The sequence below is a fragment of the Echiichthys vipera genome (assembly GCF_963691815.1).
Source record: "Echiichthys vipera genome assembly, chromosome: 7".
Taxonomy (NCBI): Eukaryota; Metazoa; Chordata; class Actinopteri; order Perciformes; family Trachinidae; genus Echiichthys; species Echiichthys vipera.
In genome coordinates, this window is record NC_139832.1 from 3,526,015 (window position 1) to 3,552,468 (window position 26,454).

Here is a 26,454-nt window from a genome sequence, read left to right on the forward strand (position 1 = left end):
CAACCCAGGGAAACGCTCAGATTAATCTGCTTTATTGATAATGCAGCGGGAAACACGCGCTCCATGAACACCAAGCAGGTGTCCTCAGGGCCGGCAGTCTCACAACGTCCGCCAGCAGATTTTTATTCAGCTTTAGTTAAGGTGGGAAATCCGCAGCATGTTTTCAAGGCAACGTGCGTCTTATCACCGAGCAAAGTGCTGAGTGTTGGTTTCAGGAGCTCGCGGGGACACTGAAGGCTATAAAACGGTCGCCACAGCTGGAGCCGGGCGGTAACGCTGTCCACCTGCAGGCTGCCAACATGACCTTCTTCAAGTGCGCGCTCGGGCTCCTCGTCCTCGCCGTGGTCTCTGACTGCTCCTGGGCTGAAGAGGAGGTGAGGTTATTGTCACATCTGTACGTAAACAGATGTGATTTTAAATTAATGACAGGATTTAACAGAAAAACAGTGGATTAAATGTGTTATTTACTGGTTAATGATCGTGTTTGCTCCGTGACATCAGGGTAATTCAGTGCTCTGTTGAGTCTGTGTACAGTAGGTAAGTGGAAGTGTGACCTTTATCAGGAATTGAACCGTACATGTAGACACCAGACTGTAGATGCTGAACTACACTAATGGGCGATCATCTCTCTGATCCAGGATCTGTCTGTGTCGGAGCTCCTGTGGAAGGCTAACAAAGACGTTGGTAAGACAACGTGCAATTTCATTTTATCGTTTCACAGGAACATGATTGGCGGCACCATTGTTGGTGTTTAGTTGTTGTCATATTTTCGTATGTGAGCAGTGTGTGTGTGTATGTGGTATTTTCTGTGTGACATATACACAGTTTATCTTTTTAATTAATTTATAACCGAGAAATCTCTTTTCCGAGGGAGACCTGGCCTAGACCGGTGGCCAGTTACAGATTAAAGAGACAGTGACAATACATGGAAACGTATCATAAGAACAATAGGGGGAAAAACAGGGGATACTCACATCATACATACAAGAAAGATACTGGATCGAGCTCAGTTAAAACACGTGCAATTTTCAGTTACATGGACCGTGTGTGTGTTCGCACATTCTCTCTGTAGCGCCAAGAGTCTCAGAGATCTCTTTTGTTCCTTAACCGAATTACGTGAACGTGGTTTTGTTTGTTTTTGTTTGTTTTAATTGCTTAAAGAAATTTGGTGTTTACATCGGGAGATCTGCATGCGTCTGAGCCCAGACAGGAAGAAGTAGAAGAACTCCTTTATTTGTCCCGCAATGGGGGAATTAAATTTTCCCTCTATTTATTCATGTTACACACACACAGGCCCGAAATACACACACATGCTCAGACAGGACCTATGTACATGCAACTAATGGAGAGATGTTAGAGCGAGGGGGCTGCCAGTGACCGGCACCCCGAGCAGTTGGGGGTTTGGTGCCTTGCTCAACAGCACCTCGTCAGTGCCCAGGAGATGAACTGGCACCTCTCCAGCCACACTCCGTTCATGGTCAACATAGGGGTTTGAACCAGCGACCCTGCAGTTCCCAGCCAAGTCACCTATGGACTGAGCTACTGCCCTAAAAACGGCAAATGTGTGAAAACATTATGGTTTACTCATGAAAAGTTGACTTTTTAGAGATACTTGGTTCTCATGGGACGACCACGCTGATAATACTTAAAAAAAAGTGACTTCAGTGAGGTTTTAGTTGTGCTTTTTCTTCACTAAAGGATCTAAATGCTTCTTCCACCACTGGTCAAATCACTGACTGATCCTCCTCCTACAGTGCATACAGAGGAAGAGCCCTTCGTCATGGATGACATTGCTTATGACAATGAAAATGAGAGAAATGCGGATCCCTGCACCTCTGGCAACTGCATGTGGCCAAAGTCCGGCGACGGAAATGTCTACGTTCCTTATGTCATCGCCTCACATTTCTGTAAGTAACTGAATCCTTTTAAAGGTTTTATTAGAACAGCAGACTGTGTGTTAGTTTGTAGGAACAAACAAGACCAGGTCCATCCCCCCGACACGCAAAACCACCACAAACCACCCAAAATGACTACAGAGATGCCAAATGATTGACACAAATCGATCAAAAACATACACATTATGACTACAAATAAACCAGAAGCATGCAAAATGAATACAAATAGATGCAAAACAATAATCGAGATGCAAAAACAACTATAAATACAACCAAAGTGACCACAGAGAAGTACAAAATGACTAAAAATAGATGCAAAACACCACAAAATGATGACAAAATGACCACAAGGAGGTGCAAAATGGCTAAAAGTAGACTTTAAGTTTGGGTATTTGGGTTCAGGAGGGGCTCTTACGTGTCTGTGCCATAGACTTTATAAAAAATGGACGTAGCGTCTCCGTCGAGGTCCGTTCTCTCAACTTGATCCAATCGTCCTCGCCTACGGGAGTCGCCATCTTGTCAGACTTTGACTCCGCCTCATTCCCTCTGACCAAAAAAGGGCATGTATGTGACGTTGGGGGGGAGGGGCGTACGTCCATCTGGCTGACGTTTACCTCCGAGGAGAAGTGAGGGCCAGAGGCTAGCTGTCACTCAAGAGGCCACGCCCCTAATTATTCATAAACTTTAACCTCCAATCAAATAAAAACTATCCTGGTAAAAAAACATATTGTCAGTGTTGTCATGGAGATCTGATCTAAACACACAGACTAGAATGTTCTTTTGTCCTTAAACAGGTTTAATGATGCTGTGTAAACGGCCTGTTTAACATGGGGCTCAATGAGAAACTGCTCTGTTATGAAACCTGCCCCTAGTGGACACTCAGAGAACTGACGCTTTTGGCACTTCCTGATTGGATCAAACAGGAAGTCGCTGTGGTGGGGGCTTGGTCTGTGCCCGGGGGCCCTTTGTCTCATAATCCGTCCATACCATAGACAACACCTCGCCACCCCTTCATTCAGACATGAATGCTATTTTGTTGTTTCTAATTCGAAGGACTTGTTTTACGTTCTGTACGTGAATGTCTTCTCTCGCCTCCTCAGCTTCTCGTGAGCGCTCCATCATCGACCGCGGGCTGCAGTCCTTCCACAGCGTCTCCTGCATTCGCTTCGTCCAACGCTACAACCAGAGAGACTACCTGAACATCCAGTCCGTCAATGGGTAACCGAAAAACTGCCCCCCCCCCTCCCGAAAAAGTTTCAAAAACAAAAAAGTCCCTTTTACTTTGACACTTCTTTATTTCATCGCATGAATGCAGCTGCTACTCCTACGTCGGCCGCCGTGGTTATTCCCAGACGCTGTCTCTGGACCATCAGGGCTGCATCTACCACAGCACCGTCCAGCACGAGCTGCTCCACGCCCTCGGCTTCAACCACGAACAGTGCCGCTCCGACAGGGACCAGCACATCCGGATCCTGTGGGAGAACATCCAGTCCGGTCTGTACTCTTTCCTCCACGCATCCTGACATCTATCATGATGTGAACACTAATACTCAGTCTGACACCCAGATATTTGTCCTCTCAGGTTTGGCGTACGCCTTCGACAAGATCAACACTCTGAACATGGACACCCCCTACGACTACAACTCTGTCATGCAGTACCACAGGTCGTAAAGGCAACAACGCTTTGCAATAACATTCAGACAAACATTGAGTGATGTTATACCACTATATACTACTACGATCTCTCAAAACAATATAAAACGCATGTAGTACGCGACTCCCGAGGCTCTCTGCGGTCCTTAGAAAAGAAGTTCTCTGTCGAACTGCGTTAAGGAGAGCAGAGCGGACAAAATCTAATTATATCCATGCAAAAAATCCCTCACAGTAGGTAGTGCGATGTTGGGATTATATCGCAACTAAGGGGCGGTGTTCGGCCCAACGTCAATCGTATAAAGAGGTGACAGAAAGTAATCTCATCTCCATCCTCCGGGTCTCGGGGGCAGCAGCTTTATCAGGGGACCCCAAACTTCCCTTTCCCAGGCCACATTAACCAGCTCTAACTGGGGGATCCTGAGGCGTTCCCAGGCCAGTGTGGAGATCTAATCTCCCCACCTGGTCCTGGGTCTTCCCCGAGGCCTCCTCCCAGCTGGACGTGCCTGGAACACCTCCCTAGGGAGGCACCCAGGGTTCATCCTTACCAGATGATCCTGAACCACCTCAACTGGCTCCTTTCAACGCAAAGGAGCAGCGGCTCTACTCCGAGTTCCTCACGGATGCTGAACTTCACCCCCTCTCTCTAAGGGAGACTCCAGACCCCCTCCTGAGGAAACACATTTCGGCCGCTTGTACCCCCGACCTGGTTCTTTGGGTCCTGACCCAGCTTTCATGACCACAGGTGAGGGTAGGAACCAGGACTGAGCGGTAGATCCAGAGCTTTGTCTTCCTCAGCTCTCTTTTCATCACAACGGTGCGGTAGAGCGACTGCAGCACCGCCCCCGCTGCTCCGATTCTCCGACCAAACTCACGCTCCATCGTCCCCTCACTCGTGAACATGATCTTGAACTTGAACTCCTTCACTTGGGGTCAGGACTCATTCTACACAAAGTAATGACAACGGTTATAACATTGATTCAGTCAAACCATCCACACACAACAGCCATCTGATCTACCATACCGAACAATAACTTGGTTAATTTAACCTCTGTTCTCGTCATAATTCCAGGTATGCCTTCTCCAAGAACAATAAGCCCACTATGGTTCCTATCCCCAACGCCAATGTTGAGTTCGGGAAAGCCAAACAGATGAGCAAGAACGACATCAGCAGACTGAACAGGCTGTACAAATGTGACACGGTACGAAAACAAAATCAAATAAGCCACCGAGACCGTCCCTTCACAGATTAAAGGCGCATTTATGCTTCCATTTTGTAAATAGAGACGTACGTTATCAACGGTCTAATCGTCACCGCCCTCGTGCTTTCATGGCTCAACGTCCATTCTCTACGTTTGAACGGACGTTGAGCAAAACATCCTCTAGAGGGCGTCGCTCAGATTCAAAAGTTACGCCAATAAAGTTTGAACAAACATGGCGACGACGGAGGAGAGAACCATCCTGTGTCTGTTAAGAAGGAGGCAAAATGGCGGGCAGGGTCGTAGACGGCGGTGGTCTGTGAGACACTAAAGACGTCCTGGAGTGTGGACGGAGAATTCCAGACGTTGGTTTGACAGATGAGACAAACTGACGACCGTCACTTTCAGTATTTCAGGATGTCCGTCTTGTTTTTTTTTTAAGATTATTTTTTGGGCAGTTTTCAAGCCTTTATTATTAAGGACAGACAGGAAATGGGGTGAGAGAGAAAGAGGGGGAGACACGCAGCAAAGGGCCGCAGGTTGAGGTCGAATCCGCGGCCGCTGCTTTGAGAACCTTCAGCCTCTTTACACGGGGCGGCTGCTCTATACACTGTTCGCCTCAGGTTGGGTTCTTAATGAATTGCTCGCTCCGGATATTCACGCCACTTTTTGTGTCCAGTGCCCGACTCTGCCCCCACGCTTTCCTCTGGTACTGCAACATTTGGTCCGTGTCGGTACGCATCCGAAAGCTTTCAGGCTACGTGCAGAAATACGGACGAAGTGTACGCAGAGTACGGACAGAAGGCTCCGTCTATATCCGTACACGTCTCTAACGTAGAGCATGAATGAGCCTGAACAGAGAAATCCCCGACAGCCGCTAGAAGCCAGAGGCTATCCGTGGCTAACACGGATTAGCTCGGACGGAGCGCTGAACGCATCCAAAACAGCTTTTTTTAACCACAACTACTTCTCTTTTTTGGTGGTTTTGCATCTATTTTTAGTCATTTTGCAACTTTTTGTGGTGGTTTTGCATCTATTTTTAGTCATTTTGTGTCTTTTTGTGGTGGTTTTGCATCTATTTTTAGTCATTTTGTGTCTTTTTGTGGTGGTTTTGCATCTATGTCTTCTTGTATGGTAAAATGGTAAATGGACTTGTACTTATATAGCACCTTTCTAGTCTTCTCCAAATAGCACCAAACCTCTGAGAAACGCATGAGAAGAGTCCCTACACAGAAAACGAAGCATCAACAACATAGTTTGAGAACAGGAGTTTATTAAAAAGACTGTTTTACGATGCTACAAGCTTTAGCACAAGGCTAAGTCCATATCGAGAGGGAATCCAAACAAGTCGGTTACTGATAATAAAACCTTGTCTCGTGGCTTAATCAATGTGTATTCATGCGCAGGTTCCATTTAAGCCGGAGTTACACTTTAGCGCGGTGCTCCTGCAGCTCCTGTATAAATCTGTCTACGGTTTGTTTTGTGACCCGGAGAGAAAATGTGTGTGTCGCCTTAAGCAAGTTTCTTTTATTTTCTCCTCCCTAACAGGCGACGAGACCAATCCTGACAACACTCACACACCTGTAACACAATCGAAGACAATAAACAGTCAAACATGAAGCTTTGTTTGTGGTTTGTGGACACTTTCACGATCAAACACTCCTGAAAACAGTTTACAACTGAAGTGTAAACCCATGAAAGTAGCAGAGGACTTTTATTTTGAAGGACACCGGTGCGGTGTGTAACCTCAAAAGACAATAACTCAATAAACACGATGCAAATTAAAGTGAGAACAATCAAACATTCCTGAAAACAGTGTTTACAACTGAAGTGTGTGATGAGAGAAGTTGCAGCGTTTTTACATATTAACACAACAGTGCAGATCCCCCCCTCCCCCCAATAACCCCATGAAAGTAGCAGAGGACTTTTATTTTGAAGGACAGTTAGAGCACCACTCAGGTGTTGGTGAAGTCTGGTGCAGTGTTTAACCTCAGAAGACAATAATTCAACGAACACGATGCAGATTAAAGTGAGAACAATCACTAAAAAGCTCAATTCTAGTTCGTCGACTACGCTGCGAGTTAAGTGATAATGTTGCACAAAACACACTAAAGTGATAGAATAAGTTGCATTTCTGTATTTTAAACTGTCACCTGTGTTTTCCTTTATAAAAATATAAAAGTATTTTACTGTAATTTGGTGCATAAATAATCCAAAATGCAAGAAATGATCAAATTGACGAAAATGTGATGTGTCCCCGTCGATGTTACACCATCTTATTTCATCTGTCAGCGTCTGTTAAGAGCTGAAGGCTGTTTTTACCTTTTTAGCATTTTAATTTACTCAATGAACCCAAAGTAAGAGTTTGCATTAAGCAGAATAATCTATATAAATGTATTATAATCACTGATTAATGTGTTCATCATGATAAACCAACGGGCCCCTGGACGTCAGACACCCCCCCTCAAATTCAAAGAGTCGACTTTTAGTGGTTTTGTATGTCTTTGATGGATTTGCATCTGTTTTTAGTCATTTTGCATCTTTTTGTGGTGGTTTTGCATCTGTTTTTAGTCATTTTGCATCTTTTTGTGGTGGTTTTGCATCTGTTTTTAGTCATTTTGCATCTTTTTGTGGTGGTTTTGCATCTATTTTTAGTCATTTTGCATCTTTTTGTGGTGGTTTTGCATCTGTTTTTAGTCATTTTGCATCTTTTTGCTGTGGTTTTGCATCTATTTCTGTCATTTTGCATCTTTTTGTGGTGTTTTTTGGGGTTTTTACAGCATCCATTTATGAGTCAGTGCCCTGCAGGTCCCTTCAGTAATCCGATCCATGGGCTCAACTGTAAATTTGACTTAAGTAAAATATTTTAATACTTAGAGACAGTTACGTGCAAGAGTGAAATGAAATTTCAAAATAATGAAACTTCATTATAAGTCGGTTGGAAAAGCTTTTGCTCACTTGTTGACAGAAAATCTTTGAGGCCAAATCAAACAAGATTAAAGCGGCTCCTGTGATGGGAACACACATGTGGCATCAAGGTGAAACGTTATCAGGCGCTAAATTCGGTTTCCACTCACTTTCCAAACAGCTAAATACCCTTAAAAGGAGTTTCCCTGGTGCAGGTGATGCTTTATAACGTGATGCTGCTCCTCTCACTCACTGAACTTCTCTCTGCTCAGATAACAGTAAGTGTGCTTTCTTTAACTATCTAATGCATGAATCTGATTTATAATCACATGGAAATGTTTGTGTGTTGCTGCAGGTTGTTTGTTGACATGAAGGTGAGGTGCATTCTGGGCCTTGTGGTCCTGGTGGCTGTCTCAGCGTGGGCCGAGGAGGAGGTGAGACCTGCTCACGTCAAAATGTGAAACTTTAACGTGCAAATAATCTCGTCTCATCTTCAGCCTCTTATCCGGGGTCGGGTCATGGGCGCAGCAGCTCCAGCAGGGGACCCCAAACTTATATATATATATATATATATATATATAATATTGATTTCCCCACAGGTGGCTCAGGCTTTGACGGCTTCAGAGCGGATCGAGAGAGCAAACAGAGACGTTGGTGAGGATCTTTTTCTAAAGTTTGGTTTAAAGTTCATATTTGATTCGTTACGTTACTCGTTCATTTGTTGGTTTTATTCTTTTATTCCAACATGAAACTCCAAATTCTGCTTCCAGGGATAAAAACCTGATGGAAAAACACTGAATTGTTTATTTAATCATTTATTTCTTGTCTTCGAAGAACACGTTTATATGAAATATCCATGACTTCTGTTCTTAAAAGGTGTGTTTGTCCTCTTGCGTGCTGCAGTGCGTTCTCCCGATGAGCCGTACGTGGAAGACGATGTCGCGTACGAGTCGGCCGCCGAGAGGAACGCTGACCCCTGCACCTCCAGAGGCTGCATGTGGCCCAAGTCCGCCGACGGGAAGGTCTACGTAGCCTACACCATCTCCAGCGTGTTCTGTGAGTCAAGCTGAGATTTACGAGTTCCTCATCAACTCATAATTTAACGACCGTTCATATGAACTAAGATTAACCGTGTTTATTGGTATTGAGTATATTTCGAGGTACTTGAACTCCTTCACTTGGGGTAAGGACTCATTCCCTACCTGGAGTAAACAATCCCTAGGGAGGTGTTCCAGGCACGTCCAGCTGGGAGGAGGCCTCGGGGAAGACCCAGGACCAGGTGGAGAGATTAGATCTCCACACTGGCCTGGGAACGCCTCAGGATCCCCCAGTTAGAGCTGGTTAATGTGGCCCGGGAAAGGGAAGTTTGGGGTCCCCTGCTAAAGCTGCTGCCCCGAGACCCGACCCCGGATAAGAGGCTGAAGATGAGATGAGAGTATATTTCGGATACCGTGGACTTTTAATACGGATATTTTTATACGTTTGTATTCTTCATACTGTCGCAACAGTTTCCCCTTCACAGTAATGAATAAAGTTCTTTATTATCTTAACTCATTAACAGCACGGACAACACGTTTGCTGTTCTCCTGTTTGTTCACAAACGAACCAACCGATTTAGAACGGCTCCGTTTGTTTGGATCACGCACTGTGTCTTTAAATCTCACGTTCATTTATCGCACTTTGAGCTTCTGAAATAATCAAATCATCAGTGAAAGCTGCTGTTCCTGCACCGTCTCCCTTAACGGGGGACATCAGCTCTCTGCTACATTTAGAGAATGTAATTAATGTTTTCCTTAATGACGCATTAGTTCACAAACATGCGACCCGTCCGCTGTTTATCAGACTGTTTATGAACCCGAGGATTTTTCTTGTCCAGCCCCTCGTGAGGTGTCGATCATCGAGCGCGGTCTGCAGTCCTTCCACGGAGTCTCTTGTCTCCGCTTCGTCAAGCGCTACGGCCAGAGAGCCTACCTGAACATCCAGTCCCTCAGCGGGTGAGCGTGGGTGGTTGAGTACCTATACGTGCAAATTTGAGTACTTTAATGTCCTGCAACTCCTGCTGCACTTCAGAGGAAGGTTGTAGTTTCTAAACAAATGTAAATACACTGAGCTCTGTCCTGAACCGTAACAGGTGCTACTCCTTCATCGGCCGCAGAAGCAACGGGCAGACTCTGTCCCTTTCACGATCAGGCTGCGTTTACCACGACACCGTCCAGCACGAGGTGCTCCACGCGCTGGGCTTCCACCACGAGCAGAAACGCTCCGACCGCGACCAGTACATCCGCGTCGTGCTGGAAAACGTCACCTCTGGTTTGTAGATGTTTTAGGGCATGGGTGTCAAAGCGATCCAGTAAAGAGCCGTGTGGCTGCAGGTTTTCATTCCGACCAATCAAAAACACACCTGGTCCAACAAGTCAACTGTGTGAAGACAGTTCAGGTGATGGAGTAAGTCGAGTCAGGTGTGTTCTTGCTTGGTTGGAATGAAAACCTGCAGCCACAGCGACCCTTTACTGGATCACTTTGACACCCATGCTTTAGGGGCAGAAAGACACTCTGCACCATAACCTATTAAAGGAGGAGTTTGACATTTTGGTGATTTACGCTCATTTACTTGTAGTTTCCTTGTTGCCACGTTTCTTTGCTTTCGAGCCGCCTCAACCTACGCGTGTGTCTGCCTGTAAGCTGATTTGTAACTGGTCTGTAAAACTCTCTTGGCAAGAAAGCAAATTCCCAAAATGCCAGACTATTCCTTTCTTTCCTTTCTCCTATGTAACCGCTGTAACAAGCTCCAGGGTATGAATGAATGCAGACACGTGTGGAGCCGACAGTAATTCTGCTTTCTTTTCAAATCTTCAGGAAAGGAGCACAACTTTGACAAAGTCAACACCCTGAACCAGGGAACCACCTATGACTACGGCTCCGTCATGCATTACCACCAGTAGGTAACACACAAACAAACAACATGGACGCTACAAAGAAGATGTGTTGTATAAACTCCATAAAGCTGGGTCTGTCTGACGTTCCTGTCTGTTATAGTGAAGGTTGTCGTCTCCACCGTACTCTACGGGGGAATTGTTGGGTCTCTGTAAATCATAAATAAGTCATAGAGTGTGGTCTATACCTACTCTGTAAAGTGTCAATATTGGGCGCACTGTCGGCTTTTGAGACATTTGAAGGTTTTTAGGTGCAACTTATAGTGCGGAAAAATACGGTACTACTTCTTTAGTGTTTTTTCATGCAAGGTTAAAGTCGATCTCATCGTGGCCTTAGAGACGACCACAGCAGGTGCTGGAGAAATTAACACGAGGGAATTTAAACCTCCCCACATCAGGCTGCAGAATTGCTGGATGAATGTTCTGCTTCTTGTGGTTTCAGGTACGCTTTCTCTAAGAACAACCGGCCCACCTTGGTGGCCATCCCTGACGCCAGTGTTCAGTTCGGCATGGCGTCCGAGATGAGCCAGAAGGACATCATCAGGCTCAACAGGCTGTACGAATGCTGAACAGTCTGCAGGTAAAACCAAAACAAATATATTATTTCTTTATCATGATCTTAAATATATTCATTATTTATATGACGATGTTGTTTAAACCTGTGACTCTTTAACTCTTTAAACAGATGGATGAGATGATGCGGAGAATACTTCAGGAAGAGAAACATCATCAATGTCTTTATTTCGTTTCAATCACTGGGGAATCAATTCATTCCATGTGTTTTAATCGACATCAATAAATCTGCATTTAAACACAGTTCCTTGAGTTTGTTCATTCCTGTGTGTGTATTTACTGTCTTACTGTAAAAAACAACTGAAAATGGAGGTAAAATGACCACATAGAGACAAAAATGGTGACAAAGACACGCGAATGAGTAGAAATAGATGCAAAACCACCACAAAAAGATGCAAAATGACTAAAAATAGATGCAAAACCACCACAAAAAGATGCAAAATGACTAAAAATAGATGCAAAATTACTAAAAACAGATGCAAAACCACCACAAAAAGATGCAAGATGACTAAAAATAAATGCAAAACCAACACAAAAAGATGCAAAATGACTAAAAATAGATGCAAAACCTCCACAAAAAGATGCAAAACGACTAAAAATAGATGCAAAACCACCATAAAAAGATGCAAAACGACTAAAAATAGATGCAAAACCACCATAAAAAGATGCAAAACGACTAAAAATAGATGCAAAACCACCACAAAAAGATGCAAAACGACTAAAAATAGATGCAAAACCACCACAAAAAGATGCAAAACGACTAAAAATAGACGCAAAACCACCACAAAAAGATGCAAAATGACTAAAAATAGATGCAAAACCACCACAAAAAGATGCAAAGCAGTGATCAGAGCAGAAGGTGAAGAAACTAGAATATCAGGCGTATTTTATATAAGTTCATATTTCCACGTGTTCATTCATAGTTCTGATGCCTTCAGTGTGAATCTACAACGTCAACAGTCATGAAAAGAAGGAAACTCGTTGAAGGAGAAGGTGCGTCCAAACTGTTTGTCGTCCTGGGTTTTTATGGACGTGACACCGAGGTCCAGGAGAAATGCATCTCATTGCATCGTGTGCTGTTTTTACGGCTGTAATGACGAGAAACCCTCTTGATCCTTGAATCTTGAGTCAATTACACATAAAAAAAATTGCACAAATAGAAACAAACAGACTACAGAACAACTAAAAGTCCACTCTTGGTGGTTTTACATCTGTTTTTTTTGTCATTTTAGGTTCCTATCATCATTTCATCATCTCTCTCGGGTCATTTTACGTCTATTTTTAATTCTTTTACGTCTCTTTGTTGCCATTTTTCGTCTCTTTTTGATCGTTTTGTGTTTTTTTCAGCACAATTTAATGAGTCAGGGTCCCCGTGCCCGGGAAGTCCGTTCAGTAATCCGATCCACGGCTCTACGGCAACTTCTACTTAAGTCAAATATTTGAATACTTGAGGACAGTTTTGTGCCAGAGTGAAATTAAACTGATAAATAATAAAGTAACATTATAAATCCTCCTGTTTCCGATGAATGCGAAAAGCACGCTCGCTGTTCTTTGACGCCAAATCAAACAAGATTAAAAAGAACGTCTCTCGTTATGGGAACACACATGTGGCATCAAGGTGAAACGTTCTTATCAGGCGCTAAATTCTGTTTCCACTCACTTTCCAAACACCTAAATACCCTTAAAAGGAGTTTCCCCGGTGCAGGTGATGCTTTATAACGTGATGCTGCGCCTCTCACTCGCTCTGTTTCCCCCCGCTCAGATAACAGTAAGTGTGCTTTCTCATCAACACTGTTTTTTAACCATCTAATGCATGAATCTGATTTATAACCACATGGAAATGTTTGTGTGTTGCTGCAGGTTGTTTGTTGACATGAAGGTGAGGTGCATTCTGGGCCTTGTGGTCCTGGTGGCTGTCTCAGCGTGGGCTGAGGAGGAGGTGAGACCTGCTCACGTCAAAATGTGAAACTTTAATGTGCAAATAATCTCATCTCATCTCATTTTCAACCGTTTATCCGGGGTCGGGTCGTGGGCGCAGCAGCTCCAGCAGGGGACCCCAAACTTCCCTTTCCCGGGCCACATTAACCAGCTCTAACTGGGGGATCCCGAGGCGTTCCCAGGCCAGTGTGGAGATATAATCTCCCCACCTGGTCCTGGGTCTTCCCCGAGGCCTCCTCCCAGCTGGACGTGCCTGGAACACCTCCCTAGGGAGGCGCCCAGGGTTCATCCTTACCAGATGATCCTGAACCAACAAATACTCTGTTACACGTAAAAGTCCTGTCCTTAAAATCTGATCAATGTTAAAGCATCAAAAGTCAAAGTCAGAGCTTCTGAATGGGAACGTTGTGACGTAGGAACAGGAATGCCCGTAGTAGAGTTCAGGTTCAGTTCATTAAAGTAAAATAAAGTTGTTGTCTGGCGTCGGACCTCCTCGTTGAACATCCAGAGAAAAACGTTCTTAACAGCAGAGTCCCAGTCGAGACTCTGCTGTTCTGTAAAAGCACTGGTTTAATCTTTAATAATGCAAATAAAAACTTTATTTTGCATTAACTTAATGTAAAAAAGTAACTGTTTATCTGTTAAAAAGTGCAACATTTCCATCTGAGACTTGAGTCTAAAGTTGTTTTTCTGTCTTTTTCTCCTGATATTTAAATTCTGGGAAACGTCTGATTCTGTAAGTTTGCACTTTTATTTTTTATCTGAATGAAATACCCTGTGTCTTATTAACTTCTCATATACTATATATATGTTTATATATATAATATTGATTTCCCCACAGGTCGCTCAGGCTTTGACGGCTTCAGAGCGGATCGAGAGAGCAAACAGGGACGTTGGTGAGGATCTCTTTCTAAAGTTTAGTTTAAAGTTCATTTGTTGGTTTTATTCTTTTATTCCAACATGAAGCTCCGAATTCTGCTTCCAGGGATAAAAATCTGATGGGAAAACACTGAATTTAATTTATTAATTTACTTCTTGTCTAAGAAGAACATCACACCTCATCTCATCTTCAGCCTCTTATCCGGGGTCGGGTCTCGGGGGCAGCAGCTTTAGCAGGGGACCCCAAACTTCCCTTTCCCGGGCCACATTAACCAGCTCTAACTGGGGGATCCCGAGGCGTTCCCAGGCCAGTGTGGAGATCTAATATATCCTGAGAAAACCCATTTCGGCCGCTTGTACCTGGACCTGGTTCTTTGGTTCCTGACCCAGCTTTCATGACCACAGGTGAGGGTAGGAACCAGGACTGAGGGTAGATCCAGAGCTTTGTCTTCCTCAGCTCTCTTTTGGTCACAACGGTGCGGTAGAGCGACTGCAGCTCCGCCCCCGCTGCTCCGATTCTCCGGCCAAACTCACGCTCCATCGTCCCCTCACTCGTGAACAAGATCCCGAGGAACTTGAACTCCTTCACTTAGAAGAACATGTTTATATGAAATATCCATGACTTCCGTTCTTAATCCTGTAACCAGCACAAAACCGCAACCAATCTGATCCAATCAATGGATGTATGAATTAGTGATAAGGTGTTCCTTGCGTGCTGCAGTGCGTTCTCCCGATGAGCCGTACGTGGAGGACGATGTCGCGTACGAGTCGGCCGCCGAGAGGAACGCTGACCCCTGCACCTCCAGAGGCTGCATGTGGCCCAAGTCCGCCGACGGGAAGGTCTACGTACCCTACGTTATCTCCAGAGTGTTCAGTGAGTCAAGTTCAGATTTGGCTTCAAAGGCAATCATGTCGTTCTTGTTTCGCATCAGTTTCAAAGTGATTTTTTTTTTCTTGTGCAGCCCAGCGGGAGGTGTCGATCATCGAGCGCGGTCTGCAGTCCTTCCACGAAGTCTCTTGTCTCCGCTTTGTCAAATTCACCAACCAGAGAGACTACCTGAACATCCGGTCCCTTAACGGGTGAGTAGCAGACTTATTGAATAACTTAAAGTGTAATTCCAGGGTATTTTGCATTTCGTGGTCTTTTTTCGGCATGAATATACATCAAATACGCCATTAAGACTGTAACGACTAACGCTAAGGGCTAACGGCTAATGCTAACAGCTAAGGGCTAATGGGTTACTGGGTAAATGGCTAACGCTAACTGTCAGTCAAGCTCCTCTAATCCTTGTTTTTATGGCGTGATTTGCCGGCGGGTTAGGGTTCAAACAGGTTCAAACAGACTCCGGTCTCCTGTAGCTACTGGGCCGGGCCTGACCAACCTGGCAACCCGACTGCTGGAGTTATGTTTTGTTGTTGCGACTACAATCTTAAGACACTAGATGGCGGTGTTCTGCATGGAGTGCTTTTACTTTGAATACTTTTTCACTGCAGGGTAGTAGTATTTAGTACACTATGGGAAGCTCTTTAGTACATATTCAGTACAGGATTTGAACACTTCCTGCACCACTGAGGAGCAAGTAGTGTGGAAAACACATCCTAAATTTGTTCCACTTTTCCTTTAGTAACCCCCTCCCCTAGGAATGACATGGTACTAAATAATGATTACTAGTTTACAAGTGGATTCCGGTGTATTATCATTTAGTTTAGTTTAGTTTATGAATAAACCAGGTGGCAGGGTTGACTCTAGGGTTGCTTTCTTTATTTTGATGCATAATCCTGTTTGCTACAACAACAACAACAGTAAATAGACTGACATCCGTCCTGAATCGTCACAGGTGCTACTCCTTCATCGGCCGCCTCGGCTACGGGCAGGATCTGTCTCTTTCACGTTCAGGCTGCGTTTACCACCACACCGTCCAGCACGAGGTGCTCCACGCGCTGGGCTTCCACCACGAGCAGAAACGCTCTGACCGCGACCAGTACATCCGCGTTGTGCTGGACAACGTCATCTCTGGTTTGCACTTTAGTTCATGGCTCATAACCATCTGTAAAACACATTCTCAAAATGTCAGACTACTCCTTTCACAACTATATATGTAACCACAGGTAGAGGGATTTAAGCCATAGGTTATTAATGAATACAGACTCGTGTGGAGCTTCCAATAACTCTGTTTTTTCTGTTCAAACCTTCAGGACTGGAGCACAACTTTGATAAAATCAACACCCTGAACCAGAGAACCTCCTATGACTACGGCTCCGTCATGCATTACCACCAGTAAGTAACGCCAAAACAAACATGGACGCTACAAAGAAGATGTGTTGTACAAATAATAACGCAATAAAACGCTGTAAGCTCGTTTGATGCTAATATCAGCCTTGTTCCTGCACCAGAACATTCCCTAAAACCACTAAAATGGTGTTTTACCTGACTTGTTATCAGTGTTTATGCTGATTAATAATTTTTCTAACTAATCTACATCCTTGTATGTGATCTAGGGGCGATAGCACCGGGGTTCAGATCCCGGACGAGCCCCCAATTATATTTCATCCCTAAATTGCTCTAGGGGTAAAGACGTGTTGTGTTTCATTTCTCAGAGCGACTCGCGACTGGAAGGTTTAGGCAATGAATGTCACCTTAAATGTTCTGCTTCTTGTGGTTTCAGGTACGCTTTCTCTAAGAACAACCGGCCCACCTTGGTGGCCATCCCTGACGCCAGCGTTCAGTTCGGCATGGCGTCCGAGATGAGCCAGAAGGACATCATCAGGCTCAACAGGCTGTACGAATGCTGAACAGTCTGCAGGTAAAACCACAACAAATATATTATTTCTTTATTATGATCTAAAATATATTTATTATTTATATGACGATGTTGTTTAAACCTGTGACTCTTTAACTCTTTAAACAGATGGATGAGATGATGCGGAGAATACTTCAGGAAGAGAAACATCTTCAATAAGTCATCAATAAATATGCATTTAAAGACACAGTTCCTTGAGTTTGTTCATTCCTGTGTGTGTGTTTACTGTCTTACTGTAAAAAACAACTGAAAATGGAATGAACACATGGAGACAACAAAGACACACGAATGAGCAGAAAAAGATGCAAAACCACCACAAAATAGCTGCAAAACCACCACAAAAAGATGCAAAATTACTAAAAAAAAGATGCAAAACCACCACAAAAAGATGCAAAATGACTAAAAATAGATGCAAAACCACCACAAAAAGATGCAAAATTACTAAAAAAAAGATGCAAAACCACCACAAAAAGATGCAAAATGACTAAAAATAGATGCAAAACCACCACAAAAAGATGCAAAATTACTAAAAAAAAGATGCAAAACCACCACAAAAAGATGCAAAATGACTAAAAATAGATGCAAACCTTCACAAAAAGATGCAAAATGACTAAAAAAAAGATGCAAAACCACCACAAAAAGATGCAAAATGACTAAAAATAGATGCAAAACCACCACAAAAAGATGCAAAATTACTAAAAAAAAGATGCAAAACCACCACAAAAAGATGCAAAATGACTAAAAATAGATGCAAACCTTCACAAAAAGATGCAAAATGACTAAAAATGGTGCAAAACCACCACAAAAAGATGCAAAATGACTAAAAACAGATGCAAAACCACCACAAAAAGATGCAAAATGACTAAAAAAAGATGCAAAACCACCACAAAAAGATGCAAAATGACTAAAAAAAGATGCAAAACCACCACAAAAAGATGCAAAATGACTAAAAATAGATGCAAAACCACCACAAAAAGATGCAAAATTACTAAAAAAAAGATGCAAAACCACCACAAAAAGATGCAAAATGACTAAAAATAGATGCAAACCTTCACAAAAAGATGCAAAATGACTAAAAAAAAGATGCAAAACCACCACAAAAAGATGCAAAATGACTAAAAATAGATGCAAAACCACCACAAAAAGATGCAAAATTACTAAAAAAAAGATGCAAAACCACCACAAAAAGATGCAAAATGACTAAAAATAGATGCAAACCTTCACAAAAAGATGCAAAATGACTAAAAATGGTGCAAAACCACCACAAAAAGATGCAAAATGACTAAAAAAAGATGCAAAACCACCACAAAAAGATGCTAAATTATTAGAAATAGATGCAAAACCAGCACTGTAAGTCTTTATTTTGAGAAATAGTTTGAGATACTCACTAAAGATGAGACACTAAGTCATTATTTTGAAAAAGTTTCTCTTTATTATTATTACAGATAACGCAACTTATTGCTGCTCATGGGGGAAATGTTGGGTCTTTGTAAATCACGAATAAGTCTTCTGTATCTGTGAAGTGTCTTGAGACAACTGTTGATTAATTAAAATTGAATTGAATTATTTTGAGAAAGTTTCTAATTATAATAATACTGTGAATGTTCTCATGTGTCCAGGTCGTCGTTCTCCCCAAAGCAACTTCAGTCCAAAACAACTGGACTTGGTTATTTGTCTAGGAAGACGTTTCACCTCTCATCCAAGAGGCTTCATCAGTTCATGTACGCATCTGACCAGGCTGGGACTGGACCAGGACCAGGACCAGGACCAGGACCAGGACCAGGCTGGGACTGGTCCAACTAGCTGGTGCGAGATCCAGGTATTTAACCTCTCACGAGGCCGATGATGTCACTGAAACCCTTTGTGCTCCCAGTGCCAACGACCGTCGTTAGAGTGACAGTCGTTGGTGGGCAGTTGGTTTCGACTTCGTTAGAGCTCTATTGAGTCTGAACGACAGTCGTTGGAGTCACAGGAGGACATGTGTGAACAGTCGTTCTTTGAGGTTAGATCGTTGAATGAAGGGATGAAAGGGCAGCATTGTAAACTGGAGATAAGTGGAGTCTCAGACCTCCTCCTCTGTTTAGCGACGGTTTCTCTACTTTTGCATAGATGGCTTCTTTTACTCCTCTTCCTCACCATCTGTCCTCTCTGTGCAGGATGTGGACACTGTTGTCATCAAAGGAGTGGGCTTTCTCCTTGAGGTGTAAGTGGACAGCAGAGTCCGGACCTGAGGAGTTAGCTCTCCTGTGTCCATGCTTTTATGCAGTGGTTGTTTTGTTTCTCCAGTGTAGAGATCTTTGCATTCCTCGTTGCATTAACAGCATAAACCAGGTTGCTCTTGTGGGTGTGTGGTGTTCTGTCCTTGGGATGAACTAGTCTCTGTCTGAGCGTGTTACTGGGTTTGAAATACGCAGGGATTTTTGATAATCTATTTTTTTTTTCATCACATTGGCAGAAATGGGCTTCACTAAGGGGAAATGGAGGGACAACTCATAAAATGTAAACGTATTTTTTAAATATTCCTAACTCAAAGATAAAGTAATATGGACTTACTAATTTGAGCATTTATGATCATTAATAATCAGATGTGTTAACAACAAGAGGGAGAAGTTCAGCCATCCGTGAGGAAGGAGGACGATGGAGCGTGAGTTTGGCCGGAGAATCGGAGCAGCGGGGGCGGAGCTGCAGTCGCTCTACCGCACCGTTGTGATGAAAAGAGAACTGAGGAAGGCAAAGCTCTGGATCTACCGCTCAGTCCTGGTTCCTACCCTCACCTGTGGTCATGAAAGCTGGGTCAGGACCCAAAGAACCAGGTCACGGGTACAAACGGCCAAAATGTGTTTCCTCAGGAGGGGGTCTGGAGTCTCCCTTAGAGAGAGGGTGAGAAGTTCAGCATCCGTGAGGAACTCGGAGTAGAGCCACGGCTCCTTTGTGTTGAAAGGAGCCAGTTGAGGTGGTTCAGGATCATCTGGTAAGGATGAACCCTGGGCGCCTCCCTAGGGAGGTGTTCCAGGCACGTCCAGCTGGGAGGAGGGCTCGGGGAAGACCCAGGACCAGGTGGAGAGATTAGATCTCCACACTGGCCTGGGAACGCCTCAGGATCCCCCAGTTAGAGCTGGTTAATGTGGCCCAGGAAAGGGAAGTTTGGGGTCCACTGCTAAAGCTGCTGCCCCCACGACCCGACCCCGGATAAGAGGCTGAAGATGAGATGAGATGAGATGACTTATCCGATGTGCTAACAACAAGTACAACTGTTTAAATGTAGACTCTCTTTAGTAAACAGCACCATGGGAATAAGCACCTGGCATCGAGGCGGTCTTATCAACTGCAACAGTTTATTTATATCTCAAATCATTTTCTCCACAGTGTTTAAAGAAGCAGCAAAATTAACTTTTTAACCCTCCTGTCACCCTCAAATTTTACTAACCCTTTTTATCCTTGAGGTCAATTTGACCCTAACAATTTAAACATCCAGAAAATGATCATAATCAAAGTTGTTACTTAAGTTTTTATGTCTGGTACTCTGAGGGTATTTGTTGACGGCCTAAATAACATTTTAAATTAAACACAGCACCAAACACCTTCTTACACACACACATCCAGAATACCTATAACGTGACTTGGGAAATATACAGAAAACACAATTAATTATCGTACAGATGCACCTGACATTGGATCGAGGGATCTTTGTTTGTGTGTTTTAAAGTAAGTACATCATTTGTAAGGACTATTTTTTGTTATCTATAATATTTGGACATGAAATCAAATGTCCAATATCAAGGACAGTGGCGTGAACAGGGTCAGTGTCACCTTTAGGTTTTCCCAGTTGTCCTTACAAAATTAGTAAAAGTCATTAAATATGAAGCAAAAAAACCAGATGTCAACCGTGTTTTTAGAGATGTTAAACATTGAATTGGGTCAAATTGACCCCAAGGATAACAGGAGGGTTAAATAACGAGACAGCAAACAGAAATGTCTTACATTAATATTTATTGGTTAAAGTAAATTTGATTCCCACCACCTTTGAGCCAACAGGAAAAACCCTTTGCTCACATTAAGTCAGACTTTAGAGAAGAGATATGGGTAATTATTGATTAATGCATCCGTCGTGGAGCTGCGTTGACCCAACGATGGGCGATGATCTAGTTCCTGCAGTACAGCAGGTTGATGCGGTTGATGTCGTTCTGGCTCATCTGCCTGGCCGTACCAAAGACGGCGTTGGGGTTGGGAATAGCCACCATGGTGGGGTTGTAGTTGTCTTTGGAGAAAGCCAGCCTGGAAGGAGAAGACGAACATAGCGATCAGTCAATTAAAGGTACATCGTCCCGCTATATCAGAAAGATAACTGGAGTAACTGGGGGTCAACTGACCTGCCGTAGTGCATGACGGAGTCGTAGTCGTACGGGGTCCCCTGGTTCAGAGTGTTGATCTTGTTGAAGTTGTACGCCTGACCTGCAGAGATGGACGAAGAATCAAGCTCTTATACTTGAGTACAGTCAATTTTATAAAAATGTTATGTTGTAAAATGCAAATGAGGCGTTTTCTAATGCTAACTTTTGGCGAATTTAGGAGAAATCTAGAGTCAGACTCAGAATCAGTGACAAGAACAGCGAGATTAAAACCCCCGTCTGTGGCGAGGAGACACGCCTAGCTTCTAACTACCTTCACACGGACGTCTACCCTGCCTGCTCCGGTATGGCACCTGGTTGAAAAGCCCCGAACCAAGCATCCACGCCGGCCACGCCCGTTAACGGCAGCTCCCCTCTTTTTGATCAGTGCACTTGGTATAGTTGCTAGGTTGGACTTTAGTAACTTGGATAAATAGTTACAAGGGTCTATTAATCTGTTAAAGTCATTTTGCATAGGCTCCCAGCCTATGCTCCTGTGGGAAATACGGTGTTGGGCCCCCCCAAAAATCCTCAGCAACATAAGCACATATGAGCGCACCTTACAACATAAGAACTCGACAACAACTTGCGCCGGAAGAGGGGGAAAGGGGTGAGACAGTGTAGTAATCTAAATGTGATGAGTCTGTTTCTTTACCTTTGATGATGTTCTGGGTCAGGACCCGGATGTGCTGGTCCCTGTCAGAGCGACACTGCTCGTGGTTGAAGCCCAGGGCGTGGAGCAGCTCGTGCTGGACGGTCCCGTAGTAAATGCAGCCCTGACGGCTCAGAGACACGGTCTGGGCGTTGCCCTGGCGTCCCACGTAGGAGTAGCATCTAGAGAACAGTCAATCAACAAGTCAGTAACAGTGGTGCCTGCCAGCAAAACTCAAATGAAAACATAAAAACACTGTTTGCATGTGGATGAAAGGCAGAAAAAAAATACATTTGCAAAAGTGGATTAGGCTTTAAACTATGTCGTTCTGGGTAAAGTTGTCACTGACACGTGCAAACGAAACCCCATACTGAAGACTATATACGGCAGAATGGCGTCAAGACACGTGAGCAGCTTCACTGACCTGAAGCCGCCTTTTAAAACAGTTTTACACAGTGAAACATGAAAATGTGTTGTGTCAGAAGTAGTGCTACAGACAAGATAGCGAGACTTTGGGGGAGGAGTCGCCTCTTCTAACGGGGCAGACTGGGAACCAAACCTCCGTCATCGTGTTTGTGGAGACGTTTTCTCACAGGGAACAGATCTGTGTCTCCAGTCGGACAGTTTTTGGCTAAATTCCTATCAAACTTCTGTTAAACCTACGACTATAAATGATGGTGTGATGTTTAGAGCTAATTTAATGGAGTTAAACTAAAGTCTAACTTCTTCTCTTTGTAACCAAATATCGTGTTAAAGGCCTGATTTATCTTTGTGTGAACCAGAGTGGTCAAAAGGACGCTAACACCGCTGAATTAGCCGTGTGCTAACCCTTTAGCCGTAAACAATGGGAGCTGCTTGTTTTCCACATTAACATCAATGTTGTCCGAACATCCAGGACCAAACTTCAGACCTTCACAATAAAAGCCCATGCTTTAACAGCTCCAAAATAAACCGTAAAGTCTTCTTCATTTCCATGTTGAATGTAAAGCACCACCTGAGCCGCTCAGGCTGAGCGTCGCCCAAGCGTCCTGACTGCTGTCTCTCATTAAAGTCACTTTATTTTACTAATCTGACACGGAAACGCTCGTGTCCAAATATGAAACTTCACTTGGAGATTCTTAGAAGTGTGTAAATAAATTCTACTTCCACTTCGGTGCAGACCGCCCAGTAATTTGAGCCATTTCCTCCGGTTAAATGACACGGACACGAGCTTGTTCGCTAGTGGTGCCATCGGAGATCGGCTTTTGCCGCCGGGAAGAACGAATATTATCGTTGTGACGTCACGGTGAATCGTCGGATCGCATCGTCCCGTACGTACCCGTCCAGAGACTGGATGGAGAGGTAGTCCCTCTCGTTGGAGCGCGGGTAGAAGCGAATGCAGGTGGAGTAGGAGAAGGAGTTGAGGCCTCTCTTGATGACATCCAGCTCCTTGGAGGCTGCAGGAGGTGAAAAACAGAAGCCAGAGAGGGACATTTATTCATATTCAGTCGTTCACAATCCTGAGAAAAGATCAAAACCAATAACAACGTCAGGTCCAACGTGTCAACCTTTGAATGGACCAGTGAGTGAATTTAGGGGGATTTATTGGTGGAAAAGGAATATAACACTCATAACTGTCATTTTATCAGTGTTTAATCACCTGAAAGTCCTAATCGTTGTGTTTTCGTTAGCTTGGAACGACCACAGAGCCGTCCGTGTGTCTACAGGAGCCCAGAAAGGACAAACCAAACAATGTTTTAACATTAGCTGAGGATCCCTGTAGCGTCTACTCCGCGCTTGGAACGGGCTAGTTGCCATTACATCCTGCACATAGTCACGTATATAGTGTCGTGATGGGTTCAGGACAGTCTCCCTCTCCGTCTTTAGTCGTTGTTGTTGTTTCCCTCTGTCTGCGTTTTTCTTGGTTTTAGCTTGTTTCCCTGGCAGGTGTGTCTCGTTAGCATTGAACACCTGCCACGCTGTATATTAACCCGGTCCTGAGCCTCATTCGGTGCCGGATCAGAACCTCTATACACCCTGATGTCTCCCTGCGTACCTGTCCTCTTGTGTCCATTCCTCGTGTCAGTTTGTATCACTCCTCTTCTTGTTTTTAAAGCACCTTTTTGTAAATAAGTGTATTAAATTTGTTAATACCGTCTCCTGAGTTCAGTGTCTGCATCCGGGTCCAATCCTCCGTGTATTCCCCGACACCCCACGTGACATATATAGTTTAATTTCGTTAAAAAAAGGTCAGTCATTTCCTAAAACCGGTCACTTTTATTAAACTCAAACAGGAGAAAATAGTGCGACTCTTAGGGACTATTTTCAGCGGCGGATTAATCCACGTTTGGTGCTCTAGTGAGTTTTTGGGACCGCAGGAAAGTGTCAAAATAAACTTTTCATGGGGGTCATTTGCAAAAAGAAGAACATAAGTAATCACCAGCTGTGTCCGTTAAAAGAAACATTTTAAACGTACAGGGGGCGGGGGGGGGGGGGGGGTACTGGAGGGACTTACAGTATTGGTTGGCGATGGTGTAGGGGACGTAGACCTTTCCGTCGGTGGCTTTGGGCCATTTGCAACCGTTACGGACGCAGGGGTCAGCATTTCTCAGGGAGGACAGACGGGGCAGGGCGATGTCACCGTTTATCTCGATGCCGTCGCGGTTGCGGTCTGCAGAGCGTAGGGAAGAAGAGATAGAAATGAAATGACATCATGTGCATAACATCAGGGGTTCAAAGCGCACAAATACATAATCATGACCGTGATCTGTTGAGATTTAAACTCTTGTTAGAGAAAAGAGTTAAAAAACAAACATCCAGGAAGACTTTTAGCTTCAAAGCAAAGATGTAATCTGACGAGAAAAGTAAAAATTACACTTGGTTACAATGCTAAATTGGGACTATTTCAATCCCAAAGCCCGGCTCTAAGTCTGGATGTGTCACTTACTGAGATCCTTGTTGGCGTTCTCCAGCTGCTCTGTGACGGTCAGGTCATCAGCATCGGCGCCGTCGCTCTCTTGCATCACGACCTGCAAACGGAAAGCGACCAAAAGTGTTTCCGTGATGTTTGTCAAAGAAGAACGTTACCAAGAAGCAAAAGTACGTTTCTTTCACATCTAAGTGCACGTAAAGCAGAACGTAGTCCCTGTTTTATACCTTTTAACCGCGTCGTTCTCCAGCTTTAATACAAGTGCAAGGACTCCCTGGGAAGCAGTTTTGATACGGAGTAAATTATTTTAAATATATTCTTTCAAATGAAGTAAATTCAATTTGTCTCGGTGAGTGAATTGATGTGGATGGATTTGCCTTCCTAAATAGAATATTTTACAGGCATTTCAACCCTGACGAGAGTGTATTTAGCGTTGATATTTAGCTATTTGGCGTCGAAATGGCTCCATTTTGTCAGTAGAGTAGCATGGGGCGACTGTGGCTCAGTTGGTAGAGCGAGTCAGCCAATGTACGAAGGGTCGGCGTTTTGACCCCCGCCCTGCCCTACCTGTGTCATGGTCGTTGTGTCCTTGGGCAACTTCACCCACCTCGCCCCGTGTGTGACTGCTGTATGTTTGAGGAGGTGGTGGAGGGGCCGTAGGCGCTGATTGGCTGCCACGCTCCCGTCAGTCTGCCCCAGGGCAGCTGTGACTACTGCGTAGTTCACCACCACCGTGTACGTCTGTGTGAAAGCGCCTTGGGCGCTGAGAAAGGCGCTGTATAAACCTAAGCCATAATAATAATAATAGTGTCATAAATGCACCTAAATGTAAAACCTTTGGGTCGAGGTTGGTCCGTCAGTTTTAAACAAGGCTCAACAACCTGCCCCTAAAGTCGTCAGAGAAGCAAAACTATTTAAAGAACGATAATCAATTCAATTCAGTTTTATTTACAGTGCCAAATCCTAACCAAAGTTATCTCAGGACACTTTACAGAGTAGGTAAAGACCACACTCTGTGACTTATTTAGGATTTACAGAGACCCAACAATTCCCCCGTAGAGCACGGCGGCAACGAAGTGGTCCTATTTTTAATGCAAGTCGAGCTTTTGCGGTGAAAGTTTCGCGGTTCCTGGAGAGACCTGAAGAGCATCTGTGTGGGACTCACCCCCGCCTCGGTCCAGGCTGAGACCGCCATCAGGGCCAGGAGGCCGAAGATGCACTTCATCGCTGCCATGTTACCAAACAAAGTTGCAGGCTGGAACAAAAAAAACGACCAGTCAGCACCAAACACAACTGAGCCCCGTGGAGCATCAGGAGCAGGCGGTGTCGTTCACTTACCTTTACCTCTTCTTCTTCTTCTTCTTCAGGGAGGAGAGTAGGAATGTGATGCTCTATGAAGGTGCATCATCCTCTTTTATAGCCAGAGTGCGGAGGTCGTCCTTCAGCGCAACGCACGCAGGGCGTTACCTCCCTAATCCTGCGCATAAAGGACGATATTTACCTTGTCAAACTTCGGTAGAAGTTGATTCTTCACGTCTTCCGCGGAGGTCCACCCTTGGCAGATACACAGCGTTCGGCCGCACTTATCCGGGACAACAAAGCAGGTGTTTCAGGTTGATATTGACCTTGGCTAAGCGCCCTAACTGCTCTGGGATTAGGCGTTCTCTCTGCAGGCGGGCGGGCGGTCGTTGTGGGTTTTGGAGAGGTCACAGGTCGACAGCAGGTCACCTG

General features: G+C 44.3%; 3 protein-coding genes across 3 annotated transcripts; 2 read left to right on the plus strand and 1 right to left on the minus strand.

The window, feature by feature from the left end:
- Positions 1–299: 299 nt before the first annotated feature.
- On the plus strand, positions 300–11,153 carry LOC310949052 (uncharacterized protein; the record flags this gene model as incomplete). The annotated part of the gene is made up of 13 exons (XM_083916383.1): positions 300–374; positions 639–684; positions 1,755–1,907; positions 2,996–3,113; positions 3,211–3,389; positions 3,478–3,559; positions 4,618–4,747; positions 8,251–8,305; positions 8,555–8,707; positions 9,528–9,645; positions 9,783–9,961; positions 10,508–10,589; positions 11,027–11,153. The coding sequence occupies 13 exons, from the start codon at positions 300–302 to the stop codon at positions 11,151–11,153; spliced, it is 1,497 nt and encodes a 498-aa protein (XP_083772509.1).
- Positions 11,154–13,030: 1,877 nt separating this feature from the next.
- Positions 13,031–16,767, plus strand: LOC310949054 (hatching enzyme 1.2-like; the record flags this gene model as incomplete). The annotated part of the gene is made up of 7 exons (XM_083916387.1): positions 13,031–13,096; positions 13,946–13,991; positions 14,696–14,848; positions 14,937–15,054; positions 15,813–15,991; positions 16,171–16,252; positions 16,641–16,767. The coding sequence occupies 7 exons, from the start codon at positions 13,031–13,033 to the stop codon at positions 16,765–16,767; spliced, it is 771 nt and encodes a 256-aa protein (XP_083772513.1).
- A 4,150-nt stretch (positions 16,768–20,917) lies between these two features.
- LOC310949055 (high choriolytic enzyme 2-like) lies at positions 20,918–25,957 on the minus strand (the record flags this gene model as incomplete). Its single annotated transcript, XM_083916388.1, has 7 exons — positions 20,918–21,050; positions 21,146–21,227; positions 21,819–21,997; positions 23,134–23,251; positions 24,310–24,465; positions 24,742–24,823; positions 25,889–25,957. The coding sequence occupies 7 exons, from the start codon at positions 25,955–25,957 to the stop codon at positions 20,918–20,920; spliced, it is 819 nt and encodes a 272-aa protein (XP_083772514.1).
- Between the last annotated feature and the right edge of the window lie 497 nt (positions 25,958–26,454).